The sequence below is a fragment of the Naegleria lovaniensis genome (genome assembly GCF_003324165.1).
Source record: "Naegleria lovaniensis strain ATCC 30569 chromosome Unknown tig035, whole genome shotgun sequence".
NCBI classification, from domain to species: domain Eukaryota; phylum Heterolobosea; class Eutetramitea; order Acrasida; family Naegleriidae; genus Naegleria; species Naegleria lovaniensis.
This window is the reverse complement of record NW_025407858.1, coordinates 60,913-85,445: the sequence shown is the minus strand read 5'-3', so window position 1 is coordinate 85,445 and position 24,533 is coordinate 60,913. Positions and strand designations below refer to the sequence as shown.

General features: G+C 37.0%; 15 protein-coding genes across 15 annotated transcripts; 5 read left to right on the top strand and 10 right to left on the bottom strand.

The window, feature by feature from the left end:
* Nucleotides 1–36: 36 nt before the first annotated feature.
* Nucleotides 37–1,440, bottom strand: C9374_008840 (uncharacterized protein; the record flags this gene model as incomplete). The annotated part of the gene is made up of 1 exon (XM_044698961.1): nucleotides 37–1,440. One exon carries the CDS (start codon nucleotides 1,438–1,440, stop codon nucleotides 37–39), a length of 1,404 nt encoding a protein of 467 aa, XP_044545017.1.
* A 32-nt stretch (nucleotides 1,441–1,472) lies between these two features.
* C9374_008839 (uncharacterized protein) lies at nucleotides 1,473–2,598 on the bottom strand (the record flags this gene model as incomplete). The annotated part of the gene is made up of 2 exons (XM_044698959.1): nucleotides 1,473–1,872; nucleotides 1,922–2,598. The coding sequence occupies 2 exons, from the start codon at nucleotides 2,596–2,598 to the stop codon at nucleotides 1,473–1,475; spliced, it is 1,077 nt and encodes a 358-aa protein (XP_044545016.1).
* Nucleotides 2,599–2,651: 53 nt separating this feature from the next.
* On the bottom strand, nucleotides 2,652–3,794 carry C9374_008838 (uncharacterized protein; the record flags this gene model as incomplete). Its single annotated transcript, XM_044698958.1, has 1 exon — nucleotides 2,652–3,794. One exon carries the CDS (start codon nucleotides 3,792–3,794, stop codon nucleotides 2,652–2,654), a length of 1,143 nt encoding a protein of 380 aa, XP_044545015.1.
* Nucleotides 3,795–4,374: 580 nt separating this feature from the next.
* C9374_008837 (uncharacterized protein) lies at nucleotides 4,375–6,667 on the bottom strand (the record flags this gene model as incomplete). The annotated part of the gene is made up of 2 exons (XM_044698957.1): nucleotides 4,375–5,387; nucleotides 5,446–6,667. The coding sequence occupies 2 exons, from the start codon at nucleotides 6,665–6,667 to the stop codon at nucleotides 4,375–4,377; spliced, it is 2,235 nt and encodes a 744-aa protein (XP_044545014.1).
* Nucleotides 6,668–6,986: 319 nt separating this feature from the next.
* C9374_008836 (uncharacterized protein) lies at nucleotides 6,987–9,673 on the bottom strand (the record flags this gene model as incomplete). The annotated part of the gene is made up of 3 exons (XM_044698956.1): nucleotides 6,987–7,987; nucleotides 8,060–8,236; nucleotides 8,491–9,673. 3 exons carry the CDS (start codon nucleotides 9,671–9,673, stop codon nucleotides 6,987–6,989), a joined length of 2,361 nt encoding a protein of 786 aa, XP_044545013.1.
* Nucleotides 9,674–9,926: 253 nt separating this feature from the next.
* Nucleotides 9,927–11,330, top strand: C9374_008835 (uncharacterized protein; the record flags this gene model as incomplete). The annotated part of the gene is made up of 1 exon (XM_044698955.1): nucleotides 9,927–11,330. One exon carries the CDS (start codon nucleotides 9,927–9,929, stop codon nucleotides 11,328–11,330), a length of 1,404 nt encoding a protein of 467 aa, XP_044545012.1.
* Nucleotides 11,331–11,574: 244 nt separating this feature from the next.
* C9374_008834 (uncharacterized protein) lies at nucleotides 11,575–12,715 on the bottom strand (the record flags this gene model as incomplete). Its single annotated transcript, XM_044698954.1, has 2 exons — nucleotides 11,575–11,624; nucleotides 11,752–12,715. 2 exons carry the CDS (start codon nucleotides 12,713–12,715, stop codon nucleotides 11,575–11,577), a joined length of 1,014 nt encoding a protein of 337 aa, XP_044545011.1.
* A 139-nt stretch (nucleotides 12,716–12,854) lies between these two features.
* On the top strand, nucleotides 12,855–13,655 carry C9374_008833 (uncharacterized protein; the record flags this gene model as incomplete). The annotated part of the gene is made up of 1 exon (XM_044698953.1): nucleotides 12,855–13,655. The coding sequence occupies one exon, from the start codon at nucleotides 12,855–12,857 to the stop codon at nucleotides 13,653–13,655; it is 801 nt and encodes a 266-aa protein (XP_044545010.1).
* Nucleotides 13,656–14,208: 553 nt separating this feature from the next.
* Nucleotides 14,209–15,297, top strand: C9374_008832 (uncharacterized protein; the record flags this gene model as incomplete). Its single annotated transcript, XM_044698952.1, has 1 exon — nucleotides 14,209–15,297. The coding sequence occupies one exon, from the start codon at nucleotides 14,209–14,211 to the stop codon at nucleotides 15,295–15,297; it is 1,089 nt and encodes a 362-aa protein (XP_044545009.1).
* Nucleotides 15,298–15,529: 232 nt separating this feature from the next.
* Nucleotides 15,530–17,502, top strand: C9374_008831 (uncharacterized protein; the record flags this gene model as incomplete). Its single annotated transcript, XM_044698951.1, has 2 exons — nucleotides 15,530–16,856; nucleotides 16,913–17,502. 2 exons carry the CDS (start codon nucleotides 15,530–15,532, stop codon nucleotides 17,500–17,502), a joined length of 1,917 nt encoding a protein of 638 aa, XP_044545008.1.
* A 51-nt stretch (nucleotides 17,503–17,553) lies between these two features.
* On the bottom strand, nucleotides 17,554–18,480 carry C9374_008830 (uncharacterized protein; the record flags this gene model as incomplete). Its single annotated transcript, XM_044698950.1, has 3 exons — nucleotides 17,554–17,862; nucleotides 17,961–18,261; nucleotides 18,473–18,480. The coding sequence occupies 3 exons, from the start codon at nucleotides 18,478–18,480 to the stop codon at nucleotides 17,554–17,556; spliced, it is 618 nt and encodes a 205-aa protein (XP_044545007.1).
* Nucleotides 18,481–18,763: 283 nt separating this feature from the next.
* C9374_008829 (uncharacterized protein) lies at nucleotides 18,764–19,993 on the bottom strand (the record flags this gene model as incomplete). Its single annotated transcript, XM_044698948.1, has 1 exon — nucleotides 18,764–19,993. One exon carries the CDS (start codon nucleotides 19,991–19,993, stop codon nucleotides 18,764–18,766), a length of 1,230 nt encoding a protein of 409 aa, XP_044545006.1.
* Nucleotides 19,994–20,463: 470 nt separating this feature from the next.
* Nucleotides 20,464–21,774, bottom strand: C9374_008828 (uncharacterized protein; the record flags this gene model as incomplete). The annotated part of the gene is made up of 1 exon (XM_044698947.1): nucleotides 20,464–21,774. The coding sequence occupies one exon, from the start codon at nucleotides 21,772–21,774 to the stop codon at nucleotides 20,464–20,466; it is 1,311 nt and encodes a 436-aa protein (XP_044545005.1).
* Nucleotides 21,775–22,259: 485 nt separating this feature from the next.
* On the top strand, nucleotides 22,260–23,435 carry C9374_008827 (uncharacterized protein; the record flags this gene model as incomplete). Its single annotated transcript, XM_044698946.1, has 1 exon — nucleotides 22,260–23,435. The coding sequence occupies one exon, from the start codon at nucleotides 22,260–22,262 to the stop codon at nucleotides 23,433–23,435; it is 1,176 nt and encodes a 391-aa protein (XP_044545004.1).
* A 407-nt stretch (nucleotides 23,436–23,842) lies between these two features.
* C9374_008826 (uncharacterized protein) lies at nucleotides 23,843–24,454 on the bottom strand (the record flags this gene model as incomplete). The annotated part of the gene is made up of 1 exon (XM_044698945.1): nucleotides 23,843–24,454. One exon carries the CDS (start codon nucleotides 24,452–24,454, stop codon nucleotides 23,843–23,845), a length of 612 nt encoding a protein of 203 aa, XP_044545003.1.
* Between the last annotated feature and the right edge of the window lie 79 nt (nucleotides 24,455–24,533).

Genomic DNA, 24,533 nt, shown 5'->3' with positions numbered 1-24,533 from the left:
AAATAACACCGTGTGGATGACCATAAGGTGACAAGTCTATTCGTTTTCCAGCTCATCCAAGGCAACAATGTTCACATCTGAAAAAGAAATCGAAGCTTCAGCGTTTTTGAGCATTGCACTGCTAAAATTCAAACAAAATCTTTTCAATCGCAACTCGTTACTTTTCTCTTGAGCGTCGAAAAAGCTTTGTGCTGCTGCCAACTCGAAATAATAAATTGCTCGTGTTACATTGTGAGGCACACCAATACCATCTGCATACATCACAGCCAAATGATATTGCGCAGTAGGGTCATTTAGATCTGAAGCCATTTTGTAATATTTCGCAGCTTGTTCGAAATTTGGAGTGACTCCTAAACCTTGTTCAAACATTTCTGCCATGGTAAGCATGGCCTCAGTGTTGTTCAGTTGTACAGCTCTCTCATAGTATTCTCTTGCTTTTTCATAACTTTGGACAACGTCATCTCCATTGAAATACAAGTTTCCCATTTCGTTGATGGCATCAGAGTGATTTTGTGCTGCAGCCAACTCGTAGTATTCTCTGGCTTTGACCATGTCTATGGGTACTCCATGTCCCAAGTAATTCATGACACCTAGGTTATAATAAGCTTTGGCTGAGTGATGTTTCGCTGCAGCTTCATAACATTCTTTCGCTTTTTCATGACTTTGATCGACTCCCAACCCAAACTGAAATAACATTCCGAGTGCACACATTGCTTCTGAATAATGATTTTCAAATGCATAATTATTGTGACATGTAATCTCTAATAGTGCTTTTTGGGACGCTAGCTCAAAGCATTCTTTGGCCTTCATATAATCTTGAGCCACTCCGTGACCATAGTAATACATATTTCCCATATTGTGAACACCACTCGAATAATTTTGTTGTGCAGCCAACTCGTAGTATTCTTTTGCTTTGATGTAATTGATGGGTACACCTTTTCCTTCAAAGTAAAGATTTCCCATCATGTTTTGAGAAAGGTAGTGAGATTTAAGAGAATCCGATTGAAATAATAACCTTGCCTTATCAAAGTCAGCTGCATGTCCACATCGTCCGCAGTTCATGCATGCAAGAAGTAACTTTTTGCAATCGTTTTGATGTTGATCATCTTCCAAATCTCGGAATACGCTCGAAAAGTTATTAAACCCAAATTTGTGAATTTTTTTTAAATATTCAAAAATGTGCCCACTATCATCGGCAGTAGCTTGATCGGAATTCATCCATTTCATCAACAAATCCAAAGCTTGTTCAAAATTTCTTTGATTAATGTACTCATATATTTGTTGTTGCGAAAATTGAACGGATGTGGTCATATTTGAACGATCGCTATCGGAAACCTTTCTCTTTTTAATATGATCATCCTCTTGTTGAGCACTACTTGTCGAATGGTCATTAATTTTTCTCTTTCCATCCTCTGTTCGTGATGATACAAATTGAGACATTTTTTCGGTTTGCCATTTGAAATTGTAAAACTCTATTGTTGCTTGCATCCAAATTTCTTTTTCTTCTCATTCGCTTTTGCATGAACGTACAAGACATTTACAAATATTTCTGTAATATCATCGAAGCCTTCCATTGTAACATAACTGGTTTCTACATAGGTTACACAACCCAATGCTCTTGCAATTTCTTCTCCATCCTGAAACGATAATGGTCTCCATAAATCTTTGATTCTCACACGAGAGCAAACTTCAACATTTGAACGAATATCCGTTTTACATCCCATCAAAAGAATGGGCGTATTGGGACAATGTGTCTGAATTTCTGGAATCCATTTATGATACAAGTTTCGAACGCTGGAAATGTCTTCAACGCTGAAACAAAGGCAAAATAAGCTAGCGTTCGGGTAACAGAGTACTCTGAGTTTGTCATAACTAATTTCATAGATATTTGAAATTTCACATGTCCAAACTTTTCACTTACTCAGGTTGTCCAGCAGTATCCCAAAGATCAAGATCAATCTGGTCTTGTCCCTTTGTATATTGCCAAATAAAATTTTCATACACAGTGGGTATATATTCCATATCAGAATGTCGTAGATTATAACTTTTTGCAAACAAGAAACATGTTTTTCCGACTCCTGGATTGCCATTCACGATCACTCTAAATTGTAAATCACCATAAACTTGTTTTAAATATTGTGCAATTGAAATTGTTGAACATGTTTCTTTCAATTCTTTTTTAGTGTAGAATGGAATGCTGTGTAAATGTTTAAATGTTTTCAATTCATTAAATACTTGGCTCACATGTTCCTCGGTCGCTCGTTCCAGTTCATGATTCATTTCAATTAAATTGTATTTAAAGTTAGACGTTTTTTGATCATATTTTAAGATATGCTCAGGATACGTAGTGATCTTTGAATTGGTTTCCGGATCAAATAGACTTTGTGCGGTCCATTGTTTGAATTTTTGTAATTTTGTTCGGTAATGATGTTGCCAGAAACAATCCTCGCAAGATAGATTTGCCAGTATGAACGATTTACTGGTCATGTGTAATTCACATAATTCATGAATGGTAAAGTAGGAAAGAATAATTCGGAAAACGTCATCATTGAGTGTTTGAAGCAACAAGTAAGGATTGGCATCATCATGTTGCGCCATTTTTTTAAGAGGATGAACGCAAGTTCCATTTTCACGCCACAACCTTAAAATGATTATTTGAAAATTTTACTGCACTTGTCGTAACAATTCGAAACAAAATGAACAGGAGCACTCGATGATGGAGAATCATTGGAATATTGAGTGTGTTGCTGACCTATGAATTGATTTCTGTTCCTTTTTGGTCTTCCCCTTTGTTTCAAGGCAGTTCCTGATACTTTTCGAGCCATTTCTTCAGTGGTAATGATATCAAACTCGAGAGGTCGTTGTTCTCTGCATTCCTTCTCAAAAATGAGTCGTGGATTTTTCTTGACATTCCTTTTTATGGTCATCTTGGATGGTTTCGAAATTTTAGAGGTGGTTGCTTTCGAAGATTTGCCAGTTGGCTTTTCAGAGTTTTCCTTAATAAAGGTGGAAGAGGAAGAGGATTCTAAATGGGAATTTACATTTGGAACTGATAAGGGAGAGATTACAGGCGAAGGAGGAATTGTTGAATTGGTATTGTGATTGTTGTTAGAATCAAAACTTGACTCAGAGAATGAAGGAAGACTGGTCTCTTCATCGGTTTCCAATGATGAGTCATACAAATCAAAAGATTGACTCATGAATGTACCTAGGTCACTCGAGATCATGTGTGACGATGCTAACGGTTGCTCTTGTTGTATAAAACCATTCATCATCAAGACATGCTTCAACTCTTCAATGCATTGCATATTCTCTTCAAGATTCATGAAGGTTGATGGCTCAGAATCTTCTGAAAAAGTGTTGGCCGAAAACAAAGCTGCAGTACTTTCTTCAAGATTCACGGGTGCCTCCCAGTTCGTTCGTGTCGCTTGATAATTACTGCCGGCAGTAGTATCTATGGTAGTAGTAGTAGCTGGAGACAAGACTAAAGGTGTCGTTTGGCAACAATTCATCACATTTTCTGTGTTGATCAATACGTTTCTAGATTCATTCATGGTCATGATGATTGGGCTCTGCTGCATCATCATGCTTTGTTGGGAGGGGAAATACAAATCAAAGACAGTAAAAGGATCAATCGAACTTTGATCAAGAAACAACTGTTTCATGAAGAGAAACCAACTGGTTGAACTGTTTTCTGTGGCATCGAGGGAGGTACGGTCAGTCTCTACGTTTGTGGCAAAGGATGTGTTTGTAGTAGTTGCAGTACTGCTGCTGCATGGCATTCTCATCATCATGTTCGGTTATTGTTGTTGTCGTTAGGGGTTTTTCTTTGTGATGAATAGCATCAATGTGTCGTACAGGTGCACTTTATGGCCATTTCTGTTAGCAAGTGCTGCAATACATGCATTCGAGGACCATTGTTGCGCTTTTGTTTCCTTCGTATGCCGTTCGCATTTGGAAAAAATTTACACGAGGAGAAAATCATGGGATCCTCAGATGGAAACCACAAACGCTGTTTTGAGAAATGCCACATTTCTGGTGCGAAGCTGATTTTCTACAAAACTGGGCTCGGTGACTTATGCAATGTCCAATGATTTCGAAAAACAGTACGCCCCCATTCTGCTTCCGAAATGAATATTCGGGATCCCGTTACTGCACATTGAATCTTTTCTCCTGTCTGTGACCATGTGTACTGTACATTCCCTTCAAAATCAATGTCATGTTCAACGAAATGTTGTTTTTCGAGAGAATATTCTTTGATCCCATTCCATGGAAATGGTTTTTTGACCGAAGTTCAAGCAGACGACTATGATAGCTATGTAAACTTGTCATGTTATTACTGGTTGCACACAACAACAATAACAACGAACGCTTCTACAGAGCTAAGTTTTGGGAAATGTATTCGAGCGTTACGAATCGAGAAGGTTCATTCAGTCTCATCATTTGAAATCTCTCCACAGTGAGTGCAGCATCCTTTAAGAGAGTTCTGTATTTCTGATCGACGAGTGGAAAGCGCCGGGCAAGCATATCAAGTGAACGGTAATCCATGTCAATGAATGTCAATAATCGATCTGCATATTCAGTAATGATTAACGAGACTGAAGAAAGAATATTCTTTAAGCATTGCACATGAACCCGACACGCTAGAGAGATGGGAACTGCAACACCGTACGACGAGTACTTGAAATCTTCAAATTGTGTCGATTTGGATATTAAATCTGCATACTTGATAGCCTCCAGCGATATTTCCCCCTTGAATGATTTGTGTTTTTTCAAAATCACAATGGAATAGAGCATGGTCATGAATGTATTTCCGACAAAGTCGCTGGGTCCAAATATTGTTTTGATATTCTCTACAGCAACGCTAATTTGCTTAATTGTATGTTCCACGTTTTCAGTAGTACATTCAGGAACTTGCCTTTCTGAATTCAGCTCATCCCCTCCGTCACTACTAGAACTTGATGATAACGAGTCAATGAGTTGATGAAAACCTAAAGGCAAATCTTGATAATCTTGTTTGTCCTTATTATATTCAAAAACTTCTTTCAGTTTCGATAACTGCTGCTTGAGAGAAGATGTTTCACGATTTGTTTTGGTTGGTTTTTGGACTTGAAACATTTTTTCATTGGAACTTATTACATATTTTGAAACGTTTTCCACAGCATCTTTTGACAAGCTATAGTTGATCGTTTCTTTTGGTGTGAAAAAAGTAAGAACTGTTTCATAACTCTCTAGTAGTTCATCTAGATAATTACTTCGCAAAAAGGATTCTGACAGTAATACGGTTCGCAAAAGACAATGAGCACGTTCTGCTTCAGGATGAAATTCCTTCACATAAAATTTTACATTATTCAAAATATATTCTGCTTTCTGTCGCTCACCAGCTCCTACGTTAAATGTTAACAAATTGTGTCATGGCTTGTGGTTGTAATTTAAAAAACATACCAATTAGATAAATGGCCAACCAGGAATAGGTTAACATAGTGTTAAAATCTGAAACATTATCAAAAACAATTGCCATTCTCGATCGTGCCTTCTCGTATTGCGTTTTAGCTAAGGCAAATTCATTAATCCGTTGAAAACACATTGCCTGGCAAGTCCAAATAAACGAGCAATCATTTTCTCCAAGAACGTGAAAATATTTGTAAAAGTATTCCAAACTTCCAACAAATTTTTCGGTCTGAGGCAATAACGAAACTCTCATGAATTGTAGAATTTGTTCTTTGTCTGTGGTGGGTAAAACTTTCAAAATAATTTTCAGGAAAACATCATATGATAGTTTGTTAGTAATTTCTTGGCTACTTTTGATACTTGAGATATTATTATAAATTGTTTTGCAGATGGATTCAATATTGTCTTTAGGGAGGAGCGATGAAATGGATTCTGCTTCTGTCTCACTCAGCAAAAACGGCGATGATGTCATTGTTGACGATGAATGAGATATTTGGCATTGTCTCTTAGCATACAGGCAAAAAGATCTATTTTCTTTTACACAATTAGAACAGCATGGAAATAAATAGTCACATTTTCGATGTCGTATTTTGCATAACAAGCAAGAGGTGTCGGCTTTGGAATGCGGAGCATATTGTGGCGTTGTTGTTTGGGTTGCCTGAGAATTTTGTTCCCTCACAATTAAATTTGAAGCCAAATATTGATCTGGAATTGGGAGGCTAGTTGTCGGTCGAAGATTTGTTAATCCGTCCGAGTCAACACCACTCACAGATGAAGGTGGTGACACATATTGCGTCGCTTTTGATGATGGTGGATGATCCATAAGAGCATTACTTGCTGATGATAAATGTTGCTGTTGAGAAAGATAACCCAAATCCTGGTGATGATCGTGGTTGAGTAATGTCGTCGTTCGCTGTGGTACCATGCTCCTTGGTTGATGAGCCAAGGATGTTTCCTCTTGCCCAGGATACAAGTTTGCATCAAACACAGGAAACAATGGATGAGAATCATTTTGAGCCATTAACAAAGTGCTTGCTCGGAGGCTATTCCCGATGAAACTTGTCGGCGAAATTGTTGGTTGCAAGGTAGAAGAAGGTTGTTGGGAATATGATTTATCATCTTTGGAAGAAGAAGCTTGTTGTGGTATGGATGGTTGTATCCATCGCTGTTGTGGTTGTTGCGGAGGTTGATTTGGGCTAGCGTTGTTTTGGTACATTTTGAAGCATTTTTTTGGTCTTTGTGATTTTTTCCCGAAATTGCTTGGTTTGGAAAATAGTCATGTTTGAACTCCTCTTCTTGCTTACATGGATGCATGAGCGAGATCCAACTGTGACTTGCAATAGTAATAGTAATCTTGATTACGCGATCTTGGATTTCGGCAAGATTCGATCGTGTGAAAAACAAGATAATGCATAGGTAATCAAAAGAGAGTTAATGATTGAACCTAGGCGTTGTTGAATTGCAATTTATCTTGCTTCACACCAAGAATCATGCTCACAAAATTGTTCTTGGTAACTTTTGAAAAATTCCATTTCTTAGAAAACGTTCATGTACTGCGAGAGGTGTTGCAATGACATAAATCGAGAAGGTTCCTTGTCTTTCATTTGCTGGAAGTTCTCTAGTGTGACCTGTACATCCTGCAACAACTTGTTATATTTTTGATCCACAAGCGGAAATCGTTTTGCAAGCATTTTCAATGCTTGGTAATCCATATTGAGAAATGAAACTAATTTTTCTGCGTATTCGGCAATAATGAGAGAGGTTGTGATCAAGATATTCTTGAGTGATTGCAAATGGACCCTACATGCAAGAGAAATTGGTACAGAGCATGGAAAGGATGAGTAAATAAAATCTTCGTATTGTGTCGTTTTAGAAATTAAATCGGCATATTTGATTGCTTCAAGTGATATTTCGCCCTTAAATGATCGATGTTTTCTCAAAATCACAATTGAATAAAGAAATGTCATGAACATGTTGCCAATATAATCTGTAGTTCCGAAAATTGCTTTGATATTCTCTACAGCTATGTTAATTTGCTTGATTTTGTTTTCTAAGTTTTCATTTGGTTCCTCTCTCTCGCTTGTATGTGTAAACTCATCGTCATACTCACTTCCTTCCGAGCTTGTAGAAAGAGAATCAAATAATTGGTGGTATCCCATAGGATATTCTTGCCTGTTTTGCTCCACAAGATGTTTCAATTCGGACAATTGTCTTTTTAGCTCAGTTTTTTCTGGGTTTGGTTTTTTGGGTTCTTTCACCGAAAACATTTGCTCATTTGAGCTGGCTATATATTTAGAAACAGCGTCTGTAGCATCTTTAGACAAACTATATGACGCTGCTTCTTTGGGAGTGAAAAAGAGTAGAACATTCTCGAAATGAGTTAATAATTGGTCATGATTGTTACTTTGAAGAAAAGACTCTGAAAAAAGAGCAGTTCTCAGCAAATAATGAGCATTTTCAGATGTAGGCTGAAACTCTTTCACATAGAATTTCACATGATTCAAATAATATTCTGCTTTTTGTTTGTCTCCTTCGCCTAATTGAATTTAGTATGATTAAAAAGTACATTAGTTGTCAACAAACTTGTGCATTATTGCAAAGTACTTACCCACTAGGTATGCCACAACCAATGCATATACTGCCATTAATTTAAAATCTGAAACGTGATCAAACATTGCTGACATTTTAGACCTGGCTTTCTCAAATTGCTCTCTCCCCAACTTTTTCTCTCCAATTCTTTGCAAACAGAGACATTGAAGAATGTACATCATGGCACGGTCTGTGTCTTCGAGTGTATTAAAATATTTGTAGAAATATTCCAAATTTCCAACTAATTTTTCGTTTCATAGCAAGACTGGCCAGCGAAAGTGAACTCCGGGCTTCAGGGACACGATTTATGTCCCTCAAAAAAAAAAAGTTTCTGTAGAGAACTGGCTTAACGCTGGCAAAGAAAAATCTTGAAATTGAAGCTTCCAAGTTCACTGTTCTGTCAATAGAGAGCCCAGCGACAGGAGTTGGCGACCAAATCCATCCAGCAACCCGCTCTGTTGGCTTGTCTTGCTATGTGAGGAAAAAGTGAAACTTTAAGCAATTGCGAAAGGAGATCCCGTTCTGCCTTTGGAAGAATTTTCGCCATAAGTTTCATGCTTAACGAATAAGATAATTTGCTCGTAATTTCAGGTCCACACTTGATGCTGCTAATATTGTTATGTACGTTTTTGTAAATTGTGTCAATATTTTCTCTGGTTATATATTTTGTGATATTGTCTTCCTCCTCTCCTGTTATCATGAATAGTTCATTTTTATGGTCTCGCTCCTCATGCTGTTTTGGCTTTTGGGTTTTTCCTTGCAGATACAGGCAAAATGTTCGAGTTTCCTTAGAGCAATGAGTACAAGATGGATAGAGATAGTCACATTTTCTATGCCGAATTTTGCATAATAAACATGATGTTTCGTGTTTACCTTGTGTGACACTCGGGATATTTTTAGAAAGGTTAGGGTCTTGGAAAGCAGGAGGGACCATATATGATGATGAAGAGCCGCTGGAAGAGGAAGATGTCGAAGTTGTCGATGAGCTGATGTTTAGGTTAGATGAAAGAGATAAAAAAGGAAATTGGTCAGGGGTTGATGTCATAAGGAGGCTACTTGCGCGAACGGTAGAACTAGAATCTAGAATTGATGCTTGACCTATAAATTGTTGCTGTGGAGTTGGTGGTGAAAGAAATGGTTGTCGTATTTGTTGTGAAATAGTGTTGTGTGGATACTGACTATAATCGATTGGTGCAATGTTGTTGGCTTGTGGTTGGCTCATGAGTGCTGCAGTATTTGTCATCACGGGAAGATTTTGTTGTGGAATTTGAGAAAGGGGTGTTGTGGAATAGTGATGTTGTGGTGGCGAAAGTTGTTGTTGTGGTTGTGAAAGGGATGATCGATTGGTTGGTAGTGAAAATAAATTCATCAACGAATTTTGAGTCGATGAATTATTATAATTAAAATTATTGCTGATGATGGGTGTTGTTGTATTCGGATTTATCCTAATATATGAAGCTTTCTGTTGTGGCTGTTGATTAATGTTTTGTGATTGGTTTGAAGACACGCTCATGATATTTGTCGTCGGGTGTTGTGCTTCTTGTTGGCTTGAGCTTGCATATCCTTGCTGAGTGGATGTATTTTGCTGCTGATGCCCATTGTTGGGAGTATCATTTAACCAGTTCGGAATCATTTCTTTCCAACAGCATCACGTATTTTTTTTTGCATACTTGTATTTTTTTTAACAATTTTCCTCAAAGGTGATTTTGCCTCAAATGCATTAATCAGTTGTTTAATTACAAGGGTTTGAAGATGAATTGAATACAATCATAAAATAAAATGCACAATGAGCCAACGACCTGTGATGATAGTGGCCAGAAGGCTTTGTGTTGGTGTGCTTTAAAACATCCTTAGGACACTTTACAAGCCAAAAAATCAATCAAAAAATGCCTCCTTTGAACAACTCGGTTTTTTTAAAACTCACGCACCCTGTTGCTGGCACGAGCAACAACCGGCCCAACGTTTCAAATTTGAACGCTGGAGGGCCATGCCAACATTCATCTAGTGCTCCAAATTGTTCGTACGATAACAACCATTGCCATGATCACAACAACCACAACAAGGCATATGTAAATCCTGTTCATCATCACGATCATGACATTCCGATCTATTCCAATCAAACCATGGAAATGATCCATGATGCAATTATTTTATCAGAATTAAAATCACCAACTCCCGACGTTCATATTTTGTTTACACATTTTGATAAGAAATATTTTCATAACAAACTCGGTGCTTGTACGACATTGCGATGGAGTAGTAAAATGACTTTATGTGCTGGAATTTGCTACAGTCAATACCAAAAATTGACTATAACAAAAACTTATACTGGAAAAACGCCTGGTGATGTTGTGAAAAAGCAGGAACAGATTTCTCAAAGAGTTTGCACAATTTCACTTTCTGAAAAGCTATTGAAATTTAGACCTTCCATAGATACTATATCTACCTTAATTCATGAAATGATTCATGCGTTTCTTTTCATTGATTCCAATGTGGTTGACAGGGAAGGACATGGTGATAACTTTAAATGGTGGATGAATTATATTAATCGAGTGGAAGCAAATACTGGGATTCATATAACGATTTATCATAGTTTTCATGATGAGGTTGATTATTATAGACAACATCATTGGAAATGTGCAAAGTGCTCCATGCTAGTGAAGCGAGCCATGAATCGAGCTCCAAACAAGTACGACGACTGGTTTCCAGATCATGAGAAAAAATGTGGAGGAACTTTCATAAAAGTGAAAGAACCAGAGAAGAAGAAGGAAATTGATTCGAAAAAGAATTATGCTGGTATTCAAAAATCTAGAAAATTCATGGAATCTTTCTTGAAGAAGTCCATTTCAACTAGTAGCTCGGCTTCGGCCTCATCATCTAAATCAGAATGCACTGACACCACGAAATCTACATCAACTTCACAAAAGCCAAAACTGTACTTGAAGAGAAAAGGAAGTGTATTGGATACAAAAAACATCAGTTTGTCATTGCCCTCCGTTGATTCCAATCCAACAAAACAAAGAGATACAGTCTTAAACAATCGGCACGAAAAGTACTCTGATCTTAATGACATAATTTTAATTGATGATGAGAGCAGCACTAGAAATATCAGCACAACTACTATTGAAGTCATTGATTCTAGCGACGATGATCTCGACAATTCTATCTCAGAAATTGTTATTGATAACAATGACGATGATTATATCCCACCTGAAAATGTAGTTATCGTCAACAACAATGATAGTATTATAAGTGATGGTAGCAATGGAGATGATGTCATTATTTTGTAGATTTGGGCATATAACCTTTCTTAAAAAACATTATTCGATTTCAGTATTATTACGACTATGCATGCTATCATTATCAATGCAAACAACCCGAACGATATTGACCAAAACGATATCCATCCTACTTTTTTCAGCTTGGCATTTCTAGACCTTAAAATGCAAATCAATGGAGCTGCAATCAATAACGGAGGGAAAATTACACCAAAACAAATACCCCCAATAACCAACCATATAATATTGAGATCTTTTACGTGATCCTCATGGCATTGATAACAAATGGTATTTTGTATGACATTTCTATGGTACAATATTTTCATAATGCATGGAATTTCTTTCAAATCTACTTGACATTTCTGACAGATGAACTCATTGCAAAAGGTGCATTTACCACTTCCTTTCATGTCAAGATGATTTTTACACATACCCGTAGACGCTGGACGCTTACTGGAGTCAATAGGATCCATGACGGAGCTTTGAGAGCTTGTGCTACTGATATCTGTGACATTACTTTTCGTTCTGATCATTTTCTTTGGAGTAGACACACATGTTTCAGCAATTACATTGTTCGCAGTCAATAAGGCTGTTTTTTGATTGGTTGCTAATGTTTTCATTTCGTCCTCACTCCCAGCTGTTTTAAGGGAATTTGTTGATTCAATTTTGTCCAGAGATTTGTCTGTGACAAGATCATACTCCTGCTCCTCATCACCCATGTGAAACGATTCCTCTCTGAGATTGTCTGAACTGTTGTGATGTTGCGACCTGATATTACCAAGCACATGCGTGCCTTTTTCTCGTACATTTGCCACATCATTGTGAATATTTACAGAGTTGTGAAATATTACATAACCCTCATTTGTGAAACTCAATTCGTCGTTTCTTTCCATGTGATATGAAATATTGTGTAATTGCTGTTGTTCATTGGGCGAGCCATGAGACAGTAAATGAGCTTGAACATGATTCGTTGGAGGAGCTACCGTAATTTTCAAATCTGAAGCTTTGGCAAATTGAGGATTTTTGTTGTGATGGTGCTGAATGTGATGGTGATTGCAGTGCAACGTTCTAACACTCGGATTCGAAACGCTCAGTAGCGAGTCGGAAAGTGTGGCAGGAGAAGAGATGGTCGAAGAGGAGAGTGAAAGAATAATCTGAGGCACTGGTTGGTCCCGATGATGAGTAGGGCTTTGATTTGTGGGGTTTGGCAATGTTTGTGGCGTTGTTTGTGTATTCAATGGGCCGTCCTCATGTTTCGTTGTTGTGATTGCAGCATTGTTCGTGGAATGATGATGATTTGTATGACCCATATCAGCAATTCCGATGTGGCCAGTTATTACTGTCTCTTGAGAGGATGCATCATCTTCTTCGTCTCGCAATTTCGTGAAGCGCACCATGATGATGTGTATGGTTCAATGAATGAAAGTGGCCGATTTGTTTTTGACCTCCAACACAGTTTCTTTTTTAGAAATTTTGATGTTGTAAAAGGCTTGATGCGTTGTAATGTGAGAGTGAACTTGAAATTTCCAACAAAAAATGTCTCAACACGCCTACCTCTTTCCGTCTCACAAACTTCAAGCACTTCCCACTACAGCCAACAACAACGGATCAATCATCCTCATTGCATGTGGAAGTTTCAATCCTATCACCAATTCACACCTCCGAATGTTTGAAACAGCTCGGGACTATCTCCAAAACGAAGAAAAGCTCTCCGTATTGGGAGGTTTCATCTCTCCAGTTCATCAGGACTATGCTAAAAGAAAGCCAACACTTATAGAGGCTCATCATCGAGTGGAAATGTGTAAATTGGCTGTCTCTGATTCGGATTGGGTGGATATTGATTTGTGGGAAGTGAATCAAAACGAATACAGTCGAACTTTATTTGTGTTAAAACATTTCACCGAGGAAATTGAAAAGCTTTATTCTCCTGAGAGTTGTTTGCAACATCAAGTGAGAATCATGTTATTGTGTGGAGCTGATTTATTAGAATCTTTTGTGAAACCAGGTGTTTGGATTCCAGAACAAGTGGAATATATTCTTTCAACATATGGTGTGTGTTGTATTGAAAGAGATGGAATTTCAATTTCGAAAATAATTTTTGAACACGATGTTTTGTACAAACACAGAAAAAACATTCATGTCATACCAGAATGGATTATCAATGATGTGAGCTCAACAAAAGTGAGACAACTTGTCAGAAGAAATCACTCGATCAAGTATTATGTTGCTGACAAGGTAGCTGAGTACATCAAGAATCATCAATTGTATTTGGCTGAACAAACTTCAACCAATTCTACGAATAGTCATGCAGTAGTATTTGAAAATAAACAATTATAAAGGGAGTGTCATCGATTTTTTGTGACTCGACCGAAATGCTTGGTTTTTATGATCTGAAACTAAAGAATACACATACTTTTTGATTAACCACATTGAATTGACGAGCGGGAAGAGTGATGGACACAGGTGTTGTATTCGACATTAAGGATGACATTTGTGTCACAAACATCGCTTTTGAAAGAGGAACGCAGTTGTTTACGATAAATGAAAGAAAGTATTTACACTGCCTTGATTACCAGCTTGATTTTGATAAGTAATCAAGTTACGAGCATGACCTTTGACATCATTTGCCAACACACAAGTGCAACCCAAAGTCCAAAGCAGCTAACGGTTCCAAATTTGTACCCAGTGCCCGTTTCGAAAAAGAGCAAAAAAACATCCCAAAACACCACTTCTTCTCCGTTCACCCATTCTTCGAACCAACGGCCACTGATTTACCGAAACAAGAAAATTTGATTGACTTGTTCTTTTACTTGAGAGTATTCGGAAGAGAGAGTGTATGGTATTATTTCATTCATGATTAGATCCTCCTGTAGTAGTTGGAAGAAACACTATGAGCACCGATTCGGATTGTAATTCAAAAACACCACCGGAGACATCATCAAATACAAGCGTTAATAATAACAATAGTAATAGCAATAATAATAATCAACATAATCGTGAACAACACTCAGTTGAAAATACTAGTATCAGTAACGAGGAAATGAAACAGCCTTCCATATCATCAATAACAACACCCATGAGCAATAATTTCAAAACTACGACAACAACAACAGGTTCCACAATTTCCATGACCATAACAAGTAACGTGCATTCCTCATCATCCCACGATCCAACACCACCATCATCATCAACCATTTTACCTCCATTGTCCTCGCTTCAACTGTTCAATCTACCACGCACAACAGCAACTCAGGGCTCAGCAAACCATCAGGAAAGGAAACAAGTGTATTCAGACAGCGATTTACGGAGTGGCTTGCCTCCGATAATGTCCTCCACAACACACGAAAATTTCAAAAAGCAGATCATCACAAATTCAACGTCAAATATTGGAATCATTTCAGGCGAAATGCCACAATCTGCATCTCCGCTCTCCACTCACAACGGCAGCAAGGAGAGCCTTCGATCAAGCGCTTCTTCTGATGACTTAAATAAGATTCAAACCTGTACCTTACACAATCTACCAACATTTGACTCTAACTCTATTTCTCCACTCAGTATGGAAGATAATTCAGCATTCAAACATCAAATGTACAAGGAACAATTTAAAAAGTATGTCACACAATACAAGAGAAGATACAAGAAAGTTGTCATCTCCAAAACCCCAGAGCAACAAAAAACTATCCTCACGAAATTGTTAAACTTTCAAGGTGGACAGTTTTTTTCAAACTTACAACACACACAGAAGAATCATTTGGTCATACAAGCGTGCATGCAAGAAGGAGACCAAGTATTAGATTTGGCCGTGTTGGTCACAAGAAAAAGAATCAGTGCAAAACCGAAGCTTGAAGATTTTTCGTTTAACATGGTGGTTTTATCAAATTCCACAACACTTTTGCCACGAACGCACGCCACCAAGTCTGTATCATTCGACAGTACCTCGGTTGATCAACTCGAGTCTAAGCCAATGCAACAACGGTGAAGTGTTTTTTCACACCTAAGATTACGTTTCCTTGCAAGACGCACCTCGCTGATGTCATGACCCTTCCCAAATTACATTTACTAGTTTCATGATGAATGTAAACAACAAGTTTAACATGTTCTTACAAAACAACACTCTTCTTTTGTAAGATTAAAACTCAATCAAAATCATGGAACATTTTCATGTCCACATACAAGCTTGTGAATTCCCTCCCAAACATTTAACATTAAAAATGAAAAGACATGCTCAAATAATTGCTTTGAATCATCATCGTTGCTCGGATGCCTCTCACCATACTTATTGTCATGGCATCAACACGGGAAAACCAACATGTAGACTTTATGGCAATTCATCATCACATTCAGATCATCATCATGACCACCTCATCCAAAATAATCAAATTGGGAATGGTTTGTTGGAAACAAATAATATACATCGGAAACGATCCTATCATACCAGTTTAACCAATATTACACGAAGACCAGCGTCCTCCTCAAGGCAATCCACAATGGATGAAGGATTATCAACATTTTCATTCAATGCCAAAACTTTTTCCGAAGGTTTAAGAAGATACTTTGAACAGCCTTCTTCCAATCCCATTGAAGAAGAGCAAATTGAGAAAATATCAGCCATTCCAAGCGCTGCTGAGAATCTAGTCATGCAATTAAACATGTCTGATGTGATGAAATATCAACCTCATCCGTTTTTCCTCACCAAATTAAGATCATATATTGAAGATGGATTGGAGAAGGTGAACAAACAGCCATCCGTTGGAGCCAAGAATGCAGATGCTTTTGCATTCTTTGTAACGGGAGGAAAAGGCACTGGTCGAACAAGAAATACCATCGAAGCTGTGGAAATGTGCGCACAAGAATATAGACACCAATTTAAGAAAATCATGTACTTGTATTTACCGTTTTTGAATATGTGTCCTTTAGAGGAGGAAGAGGAGATGTTTGGGGCACAAGAGCTCTTAAATTATGATCAATCAAAAAAGTTGATTACAGCCAGAATGCTTTATTCATATTTTACACAAGTGATTGAAAAGCCTTTGGTTATGCCATATCGACATTTTCTGGATCATTGCTTTCACTTTATTCCTGAAGATATTAGCTTGGCTACCGAAATTATTAGATACGACTCTCGCTTGAATAGTGACGAAGAATTATATCTTTTCATGATTCTGGATGATTGTGACGAGTTGTTGCGATACACCATGCAGAATTACACTCTAAAACCATTTAGCTTTTTACTTCGAGTATTTAACGATCTACCTGCAATATTTAAGGACAGAACCAATACAATCTATGCACCTATCATGATTGGTACAAATATTGAAGGAATGGTTAATGAGTGGGTTCATAAGCTAGGTCCCACTCGATCCACCTATGCAGGTAGTTCATACCAAAAAAACGAAACTTTTACCACGTCACAATTTCCGCTTCTCTCGAAAGAACAAGTAGAACAAATAATGGACAATATGTTTGAAAAGAAGGGCCACATTGTCATTGAAGATGAAAATGGAAATGGCCATTTTATTGACAAGGCCAATTGGAGAAGTTCTAAATCTTTAACAACAGCACTAAGCATGATTGGGGCCATCCACTGGCTCTAGAATATTTCTTATTGTTCATTGCGTCTGTACATTATTTGCATAAGGATTTTTGCAATTTTCAATATGCTATTGAAAGAACAAAATATGAGCTCAAGGCAAATCAGTACAATTTTACAGAATTGGCTAGGAAAAATACAGACAACCAAATTGAAAAAATTATTGTGAGCACCATTTCGGGTCGAGAAATTCTCGAAGTGACAGGAATGAAAACCTACGAATTTTCACACTTTTCCACCTATTTCAATTCGGGAATTGTTTTCCCCATGATTAAGAAGGAGGATGAAACCATATTTTTCAACAATTTTCACAATCTGGAACGAGCGGTGCGTGTGCCATTCATTTTCTTAGATGAGCTGATCGAGCAAATTCCTGAAGAGACCAAAAACAAACAAGTATTTAGGTCGTTGTGTGTCTCGTTGAAAGAGCTGTTTGATTTGAATCTATTAGACAAGAATGGAAAGATTGAGACAGTAGAGAAACAAAAGAGAGAGGCTTGGAAAGTTCTTGCAAAAGCCATTGAGAGCTTGAAAATTTCAGAGATTGATTCGCCTTATATTCGTGATTTACTTTCGTGGCAAACCGAAAGATAGTACACACAGCTACTTTCTTCCGAATAAATTGGTATATTTGGTGCTTTTGGTTTACAGAATATCCATCATGTCGTTTTTCTTGCTTGTCTTGTTAGCTGCACTAGTTGTTTCCTTAGATTGTTCTTTTTGTTTGTTTTGAGCTTCTTGCTTTTTCATTCTTGTGGCGTCAATGTTTGAAATAAATTCATACCAAGTGGTTCTATCTCCAGCCTTATTTTTCTTGTCTTTCTTGGATTTCTTCTCAGATATATCTGTAGATACAGAAGATGTTGTTGGTGTTTTCAATAAATTAGCCTTAATAATTTCTAGCATTTTCACAATATCATCCTCATTGTATCGTGATTCACAGCTATCAATAATCTTTTCAAAATTGGAATGTCATTTTCAATGGGTGTTTGACCATGTTGCCCAATTAATAATTTCCTCGCAAATACGTTAAAATCACACCTGAAACATACCGAGTGAATTTCAACAAGTGACGATGGAGGATTATTCACCATTAGCATCTTTTCCAACTTGGTTAACCGATAAGGCTCCAACTCTTTAAGTAAATTTCGAATCGTTTCTTCACTTTGATATTTCACTGTTGTTTGCTTGTCAAAATAATACAATAAACGACATTCAAAATCCAGCAAGGGATCTCGATTTCTTTTAAAATTAAATTCTCTCACTCCAAATTTTTCCTTCCGAAATTCAAAATGTTGTTCCACTACTTGTTTCACCTCGAAATTGGTCAACGGATACTCATCTACTTTTAATCTAATTGATATAAAGTCCGGAAGTGATAAAAATTAGCAAATTGTTTTTAAAATTAGATTAAAATTAGTTTTTGTGTTTGGAATCATCGGATTGTTATTATTTTCAGGCCACAAGTGTATCATTGATCGACATTGCGTTAGAATCATCATCATCACATGGTTAGGATAAAACTAATTTTAAAAAAAAATAGGAATGAACATCCAAAACCTACATTTTCATTTTTTTTTTGAAATTGCACTTTTTCCAAGTAAAATGTTGAACTATTTATCCCCTTGTCTTATTTGATTACGACAAAACAGCTCTCCAACGTGTCAACAAGGAAACGGTTTCTTAATTCCTTTCCTCCAATAATTGTGAAAGGAATTTTTCTATCTTTAACATGAAAAATTAATGTAATAAATGAATTCGGCCAAGTATTTATGAACGCTCAATTGTGATTTGTAGGTTGGATTGAGAACGATTTTGATGATTATAGCAATATTCAAGCCATTCGTTTTAATCTTCATGAGTCCAAGTAAACAATATTCTTCAGATAGACATTCTCTGCAATTAAACCTTCATAATCAATTTCGTTGTCACGTAGCTTCAAGGAAGTTAAATTCTTCAAACTTCCATTAGCGATATATTGGATCCCTCTATTGTCAATTCGGTTGAAACTAAGATCTAAAACTCTCAACCCCTTCAAATGTTCACTTTCAGCAATATATTTGACCCCTTCATTCAAAATTCTGTTACCATTCAGATTCAAAGAAGTCAAATTCTTCAAATATTTGCTATTAGCAATATAATTTGCTCCTGTACTCTCAATGTTGTCCCTTCTCAGATCCAACGAAGTCAGATTCTGCGAATATTTGCTGTTAGCAATGTATTTGACACCTTCATCGCCGATTTCGTTTTCGCTTAGGTCTAACAAAGTCCAGTTTTTCAAACATTCATGATTAGCAATATATTTGATGCCTTCAATGCCAATGTTGTTGCTGCATAAACGCAAAGAAGTCAAATTATTCAAACATTCGCTATTGGCAATATATTTAACACCTTCATTGCCGATTTGGTTGTCACTAAGATCCAAGAAAGTCAGTTTCTTCAAGCATTCACTATTAGCAATGTATTTGACACATTCAATTCCGTTTTCACTAAGATCCAAAGAAGTCAAATTTTTCAAATATTCGCTATTTGAAATATATTTGACCCCTTCATCTCCAAAATAGCTGTAATTTAGGCCCAAAGAAGTCAAATTTTTCAAATACTCGCTATTAGAAATGTATTTGATACCTTCATCGCCGATTTTGTTGTCACTAAGATCCAAACAAGTTAAATTTTTCAAATATTTGCTGTTGGTAATGTATTTAATATCTTCATCGCCAAAATGGTTGCGATATAGACGCAAAGAAGTCAAATTCTTCAAGCACTCGCTATTAGCAATATATTTAATTCGTTCAAGAGAATCTTGTTCAGAGTGTTTGTTCAAAGACAATGACAAAGGAATTTGAATTGATATTTGTCTCCATTGTTTTGAAATTTTCATACAAACTTGAATAATAAACAATGAATCCAAGAAATGAAGAATTTCAAAAATAATATCATCAATAAATGGTTCATTGATAATGTTGTTGTAATTATTGTTTGTATTCATTATTGATTCAACAGAGATTGCTAAATTATTGGATGATGGTATTATTGAGAGTTTTCTCTTCTTGTTGTTGGTAGGTGAGTACGGACTAGGTGTCATGTCGGTGATGAAATATTTTTTTTTTGATTTTTATAATTAATGTTTAATTTACGAATTTGGAGGGTGAAATCAATGAAGGCGTTGTTCAGTGAATGGCTTGAATGTTGATAACCTCTGGTTGGATCCCAAATGACCTGTCTGTCGCAAGATATTGGGATTCATCTTCGACACATAAATATTGAGGACCATTGCAATAGGGTCCCACTTGTTTGAGAAAGAGTCTTGTGGTTAAATCAAAAACTTGGACATATATTAAACTTTCTGACACTTGTCATTTTCAATTTTAATTTTTCAAACAATTGTTGTGCAATGCCCGAGTCCAGTATGGATGATGAATCATGATTGTTGTCATGAAGTGAAATGATGAACAACTTGACTTGAGAGTTTGTTTCCTTCTGTTGAGAATCTGACATGTTTTGTGAAAGCATCTAATTCATACTGTTCGTAATTAATACTTTAAAATCAAAGAATTAAAGCACAATACACAAATTCAAGTAAGAACTGCTGTTGGTTGAAACATTTGAACAGTTGGTTTCTTCTGAATTTTGATCAGTAATTACTGTTCTTGATTCCAACACTTGTCTCGAACTGGAATACTCCATGAAAGTTCTGTAGAAATCTTGTTGTGCAATTGGAACCAGTTGTTTCTGAGGTGGTTCCGTGCTGTCATTATTTCCAGCAATTACAAGGATCTGAGTTCCCTCAATCAACAGCAACTCTCCAGTCCTTTCATTCACACACATACCTTTCATAGTATCACTTATCCATGAATGTCCCACATTCACTTTGGCAATACTTGTCATGGACTCTGCATGAATCACTTGAATGTCTTTTTGAAAACATCTCCCACCTAAAAGAATATTCTTTGAGGCACGATCATAGAAGCACCATTGTGAGTACGAGAAAGAATCACCACTAATGTATGTTTTTGGTGTTTCTCTTTCGAGTCCTTTGGAATGTTGGTCAAGTGAAAAGAATAAAAGTTGTGCACGATTGCAAGCCATTAACTCTCGAGTGTGAACATTCACTTCGAGTCCAAACAATTGTGGTTGATCTGCGATAGATGATTGAGGAGAAGGATCTCCAAAAATTGTGGCAAGTGATTCTCCTGTTTTCGAATTGAACATTTGAATGGTGACATGGTGAAGCACGACATACAGACGATGATCAAAGGTAGTCATACTTCCAACATGTTGTTTACCAACATCCACGAACCAAATGGGCTTCTTTTGTCCATCCTCCTTTTCAACCAATTGTTTCAAATTGAATTTGTAAAGTCCTTGTTCAAGTTCTCCTTCAGACAACGCTTGTGTAAAAATTAAGGCATCACTCGAGTGACCTGAATCTTCGAGAAATGGTCTCTCTTCTACACATATATATGGAGGATGTTTACATGAGGTATCAATAGTTTTGAGATAGAGTCTTGTGGTTAAATCGAAAACTTTGATAGTCCAACTTCGAGACCATGAATACTTTGGATCGCTCACCAAAATATATTCGTTTGAATATGAAATCTTTACATCAAACGGAGAAACGATATGACATGGATAGATATTGCCTGAGGAGCTAATTTCAAAAGTATCTTTAACTCGGGTATTGAACGGAATGAATGGTTTGGCTGTGATCGTTCTCTTAGTTTCAAGTAGCTTCATTTTCAACTTTTTCAATAAATTTTCATCAATAACAGATGTTTTGGTCGTGTTGTAGGAGGAGGTGTCTAAATCATGTTGAACAGTATGAAGTGACACTAATATCAACCTCACTTGAGAGGGTGACGACATTTTTTTCTTATTCGTCACGAAAGAATGAGAAAAGGCAACGACTGTTTCAAACGACGTCATGTTCAGACATGTTCCGCGTTGGTGATTGTGGCCACAATTCATTCATCCATTATTAACATTTCATTTTATGATGGGCACAAAATACATCCCTTAATAAATTCGCAAGTGCACTAAAATCTGTTCTGTTTCATTAGATGCAAATGTGTTTCTGGTTCAGATAGGCTGCAGTATTACATCAAAGTGGAGATCGAAGGTTCAACAAGTGTTTCCCAAAGCAGAGCTTTCAAAAAAAAAAATTCATCAACATTGGTTCTTCCTCTAACCGTCGTCGACCCCCATCCAACACTCAAGAAAATTGAACAATTTCTGTTGTTAGATCATCTTTTTTGATTCATTCCTTCTCTCATCCAACACTGAGCCCCACAGACTCACGCTCATCATCATCGTTCTAACTATTAAATAGATCAACCACTATCATCATCATTATGCGTCTATTGGAAGGTAATACAAGTTCATCGGATGAACTCATTCTCACCTATGGAAGACCATTCACCATGAAATCTGTTCACGGAAGAATGCTCACTTTCAATACTCATGAATATTCAGCCAAGACGTTTCTGAATGCCTTTGTTCAAATTTCTGCCTCTGATGTTCAGAGTACCTCGGTAAAGCCATCGGGTGGTGCACTCATGGGAGCTGTCTCTCATATTGATGCTTCCACTGTGAAAGACTACATCAAGACAGTCTACGAAAATGCTTCATCGCCTTCTCACTATGGAGTGTTTATCATGCAACCTGCTAATAGCAAAGTTAGCAAGAATAGTCCAGTTTGTTACGGTCAAATTGTTCACATTTACTTTGTGAGAGATCAAGATCAAAAAAAGGAGAGTTGTGGAAAGTATCTCATTATGAATGGAAACTTCCCTCAATTGGGATTTGTCAGTGATGGTGATCATCAAAATTCTGAACCAATTGCAGTCTCTGCAATCAAGACTCTTCCCAATGAAGAGTTGCAAAACTTCCCAGTTCGAATTGGTGAAGATATTGGATTGAAGAGAGTGGTTTGCAATCAGTTGGATCAATATTACTTGTCTTGTAGAAAGGCCAATAACATTTGCCAACGAAACAAATCAACCAATTTGGCTGCATGGGAAAAATTTACCTTGTGCTTTGAGAATGGAAAATCTGTTCCACCTTCAGAGCGTGACAGATTGTTAAATTCTCTCTACAGCGAAACCACCTATTTAAGAGATAGAACTGTGATTATTAGCTTTAGAAATCAATTTAAGAAAGCTGTACCAAAGGAGAACATTCCAACTGAAGATGAACTTAAAACAATCATTGAGAATGAAATTGGATTCCCAACTGAGGAAGTTTCATACATTGATTCAATGAATGACTGGATGGTTGAGGAACAAATTGATGAAGAGGAACTCGAAGAACCAACCACTTCATCGCTTGGTGAAGCTCAAAAAGAATATGAAACTCCAAAGGTGCTGCAAAATGATAATAAGGAGAAGAAGATTTTCACCAAGTATGCCAAAGTGGTGTTTAAAAAGAAGTCACACCGAGATATATTGGGTGACATCTTTTTGTATCAAATAACAAAATCCCTCCTCATCAAATGTATGATTCCAAAGGACTTTGCAAAGAAAAAGTAAATGTAATTTATTGAATCCATTTATTATTATTATTATGAGTACACCATGCTCTCTGTTGTTATCATCATTGAGGTGGCTTGTTTTTAGGTTTCTGCAACAAACGAACCACCCACCACATTAAAGGCAAAGCGGCTCGATACAGAAAGAATCCAATTCCTCCCCACATGCCAACGAACCACAATGGAATTGGAAATTTCTCCCAGATCAATTGATTCTGTGGGTATTTCCATTGACCTCTTGACACACCAGTCCATTCAATACACAATCCCATGACCATGAAAAACACAACAAACTTTACATCCTTGTGTGGAGATGATGATACAGTATTGTTGTCGTCGTCCAATGATAACAAGCATTTGCATATGAACACCACCAAACACGACATGCTCGATAACACCCACATGTTGTCAAAAATTCCAAAAACACTTGAAAAAGCCAATGATAAGAATTTCTCGCTTCTTTGGTCTCACACTCGAGCACGAATAATCTCCCAAACTTCTCATGGCATGCAACACATAGAATCCCCACATGAAAAATTCCCACACCGGTTGCAACAAGAAATCTTGTGAAGTGAATTGAAAGATTCCTTTCGACAAGGCATTGTAATTGAGTGCAATGAACAAGACATTGACACACATGCAAAAACACAATTCATACACACGAATGTCAAATTGAAACGACACGCCCCATGCAATAAACAAGTATAACGTTTTGATGTAATTGTTGTTTGAAATGGGTAGTGGCACAAACTCTCCAATGATGAAACAAGTCATGACGAGTCGAAGGAGGATTGAGATGAAGAGTTTCCATGAGGGAGCTAGAATGGATGATGTTGCTTGTTCTAACATTTCTTTGATTTCTAACTTGGTGCAGTTTAGTAGTAACATGTCGGCACAGTTGGGATCCACTTGATGCTCATGCACGAGGACACTGCTTGGAACTGGAAAAGCTTGTTTCTCATGAGGGAAGGGCGATGTTAGCACAGTGGAATATGCGAAATGACATTTGAAAGAAACCATTGATCTTATCACGGTATCTGTTAATTAATACAATGAAAGACTTTTAAAAACACCTCACAAGATTATTTAATTTTTCGGA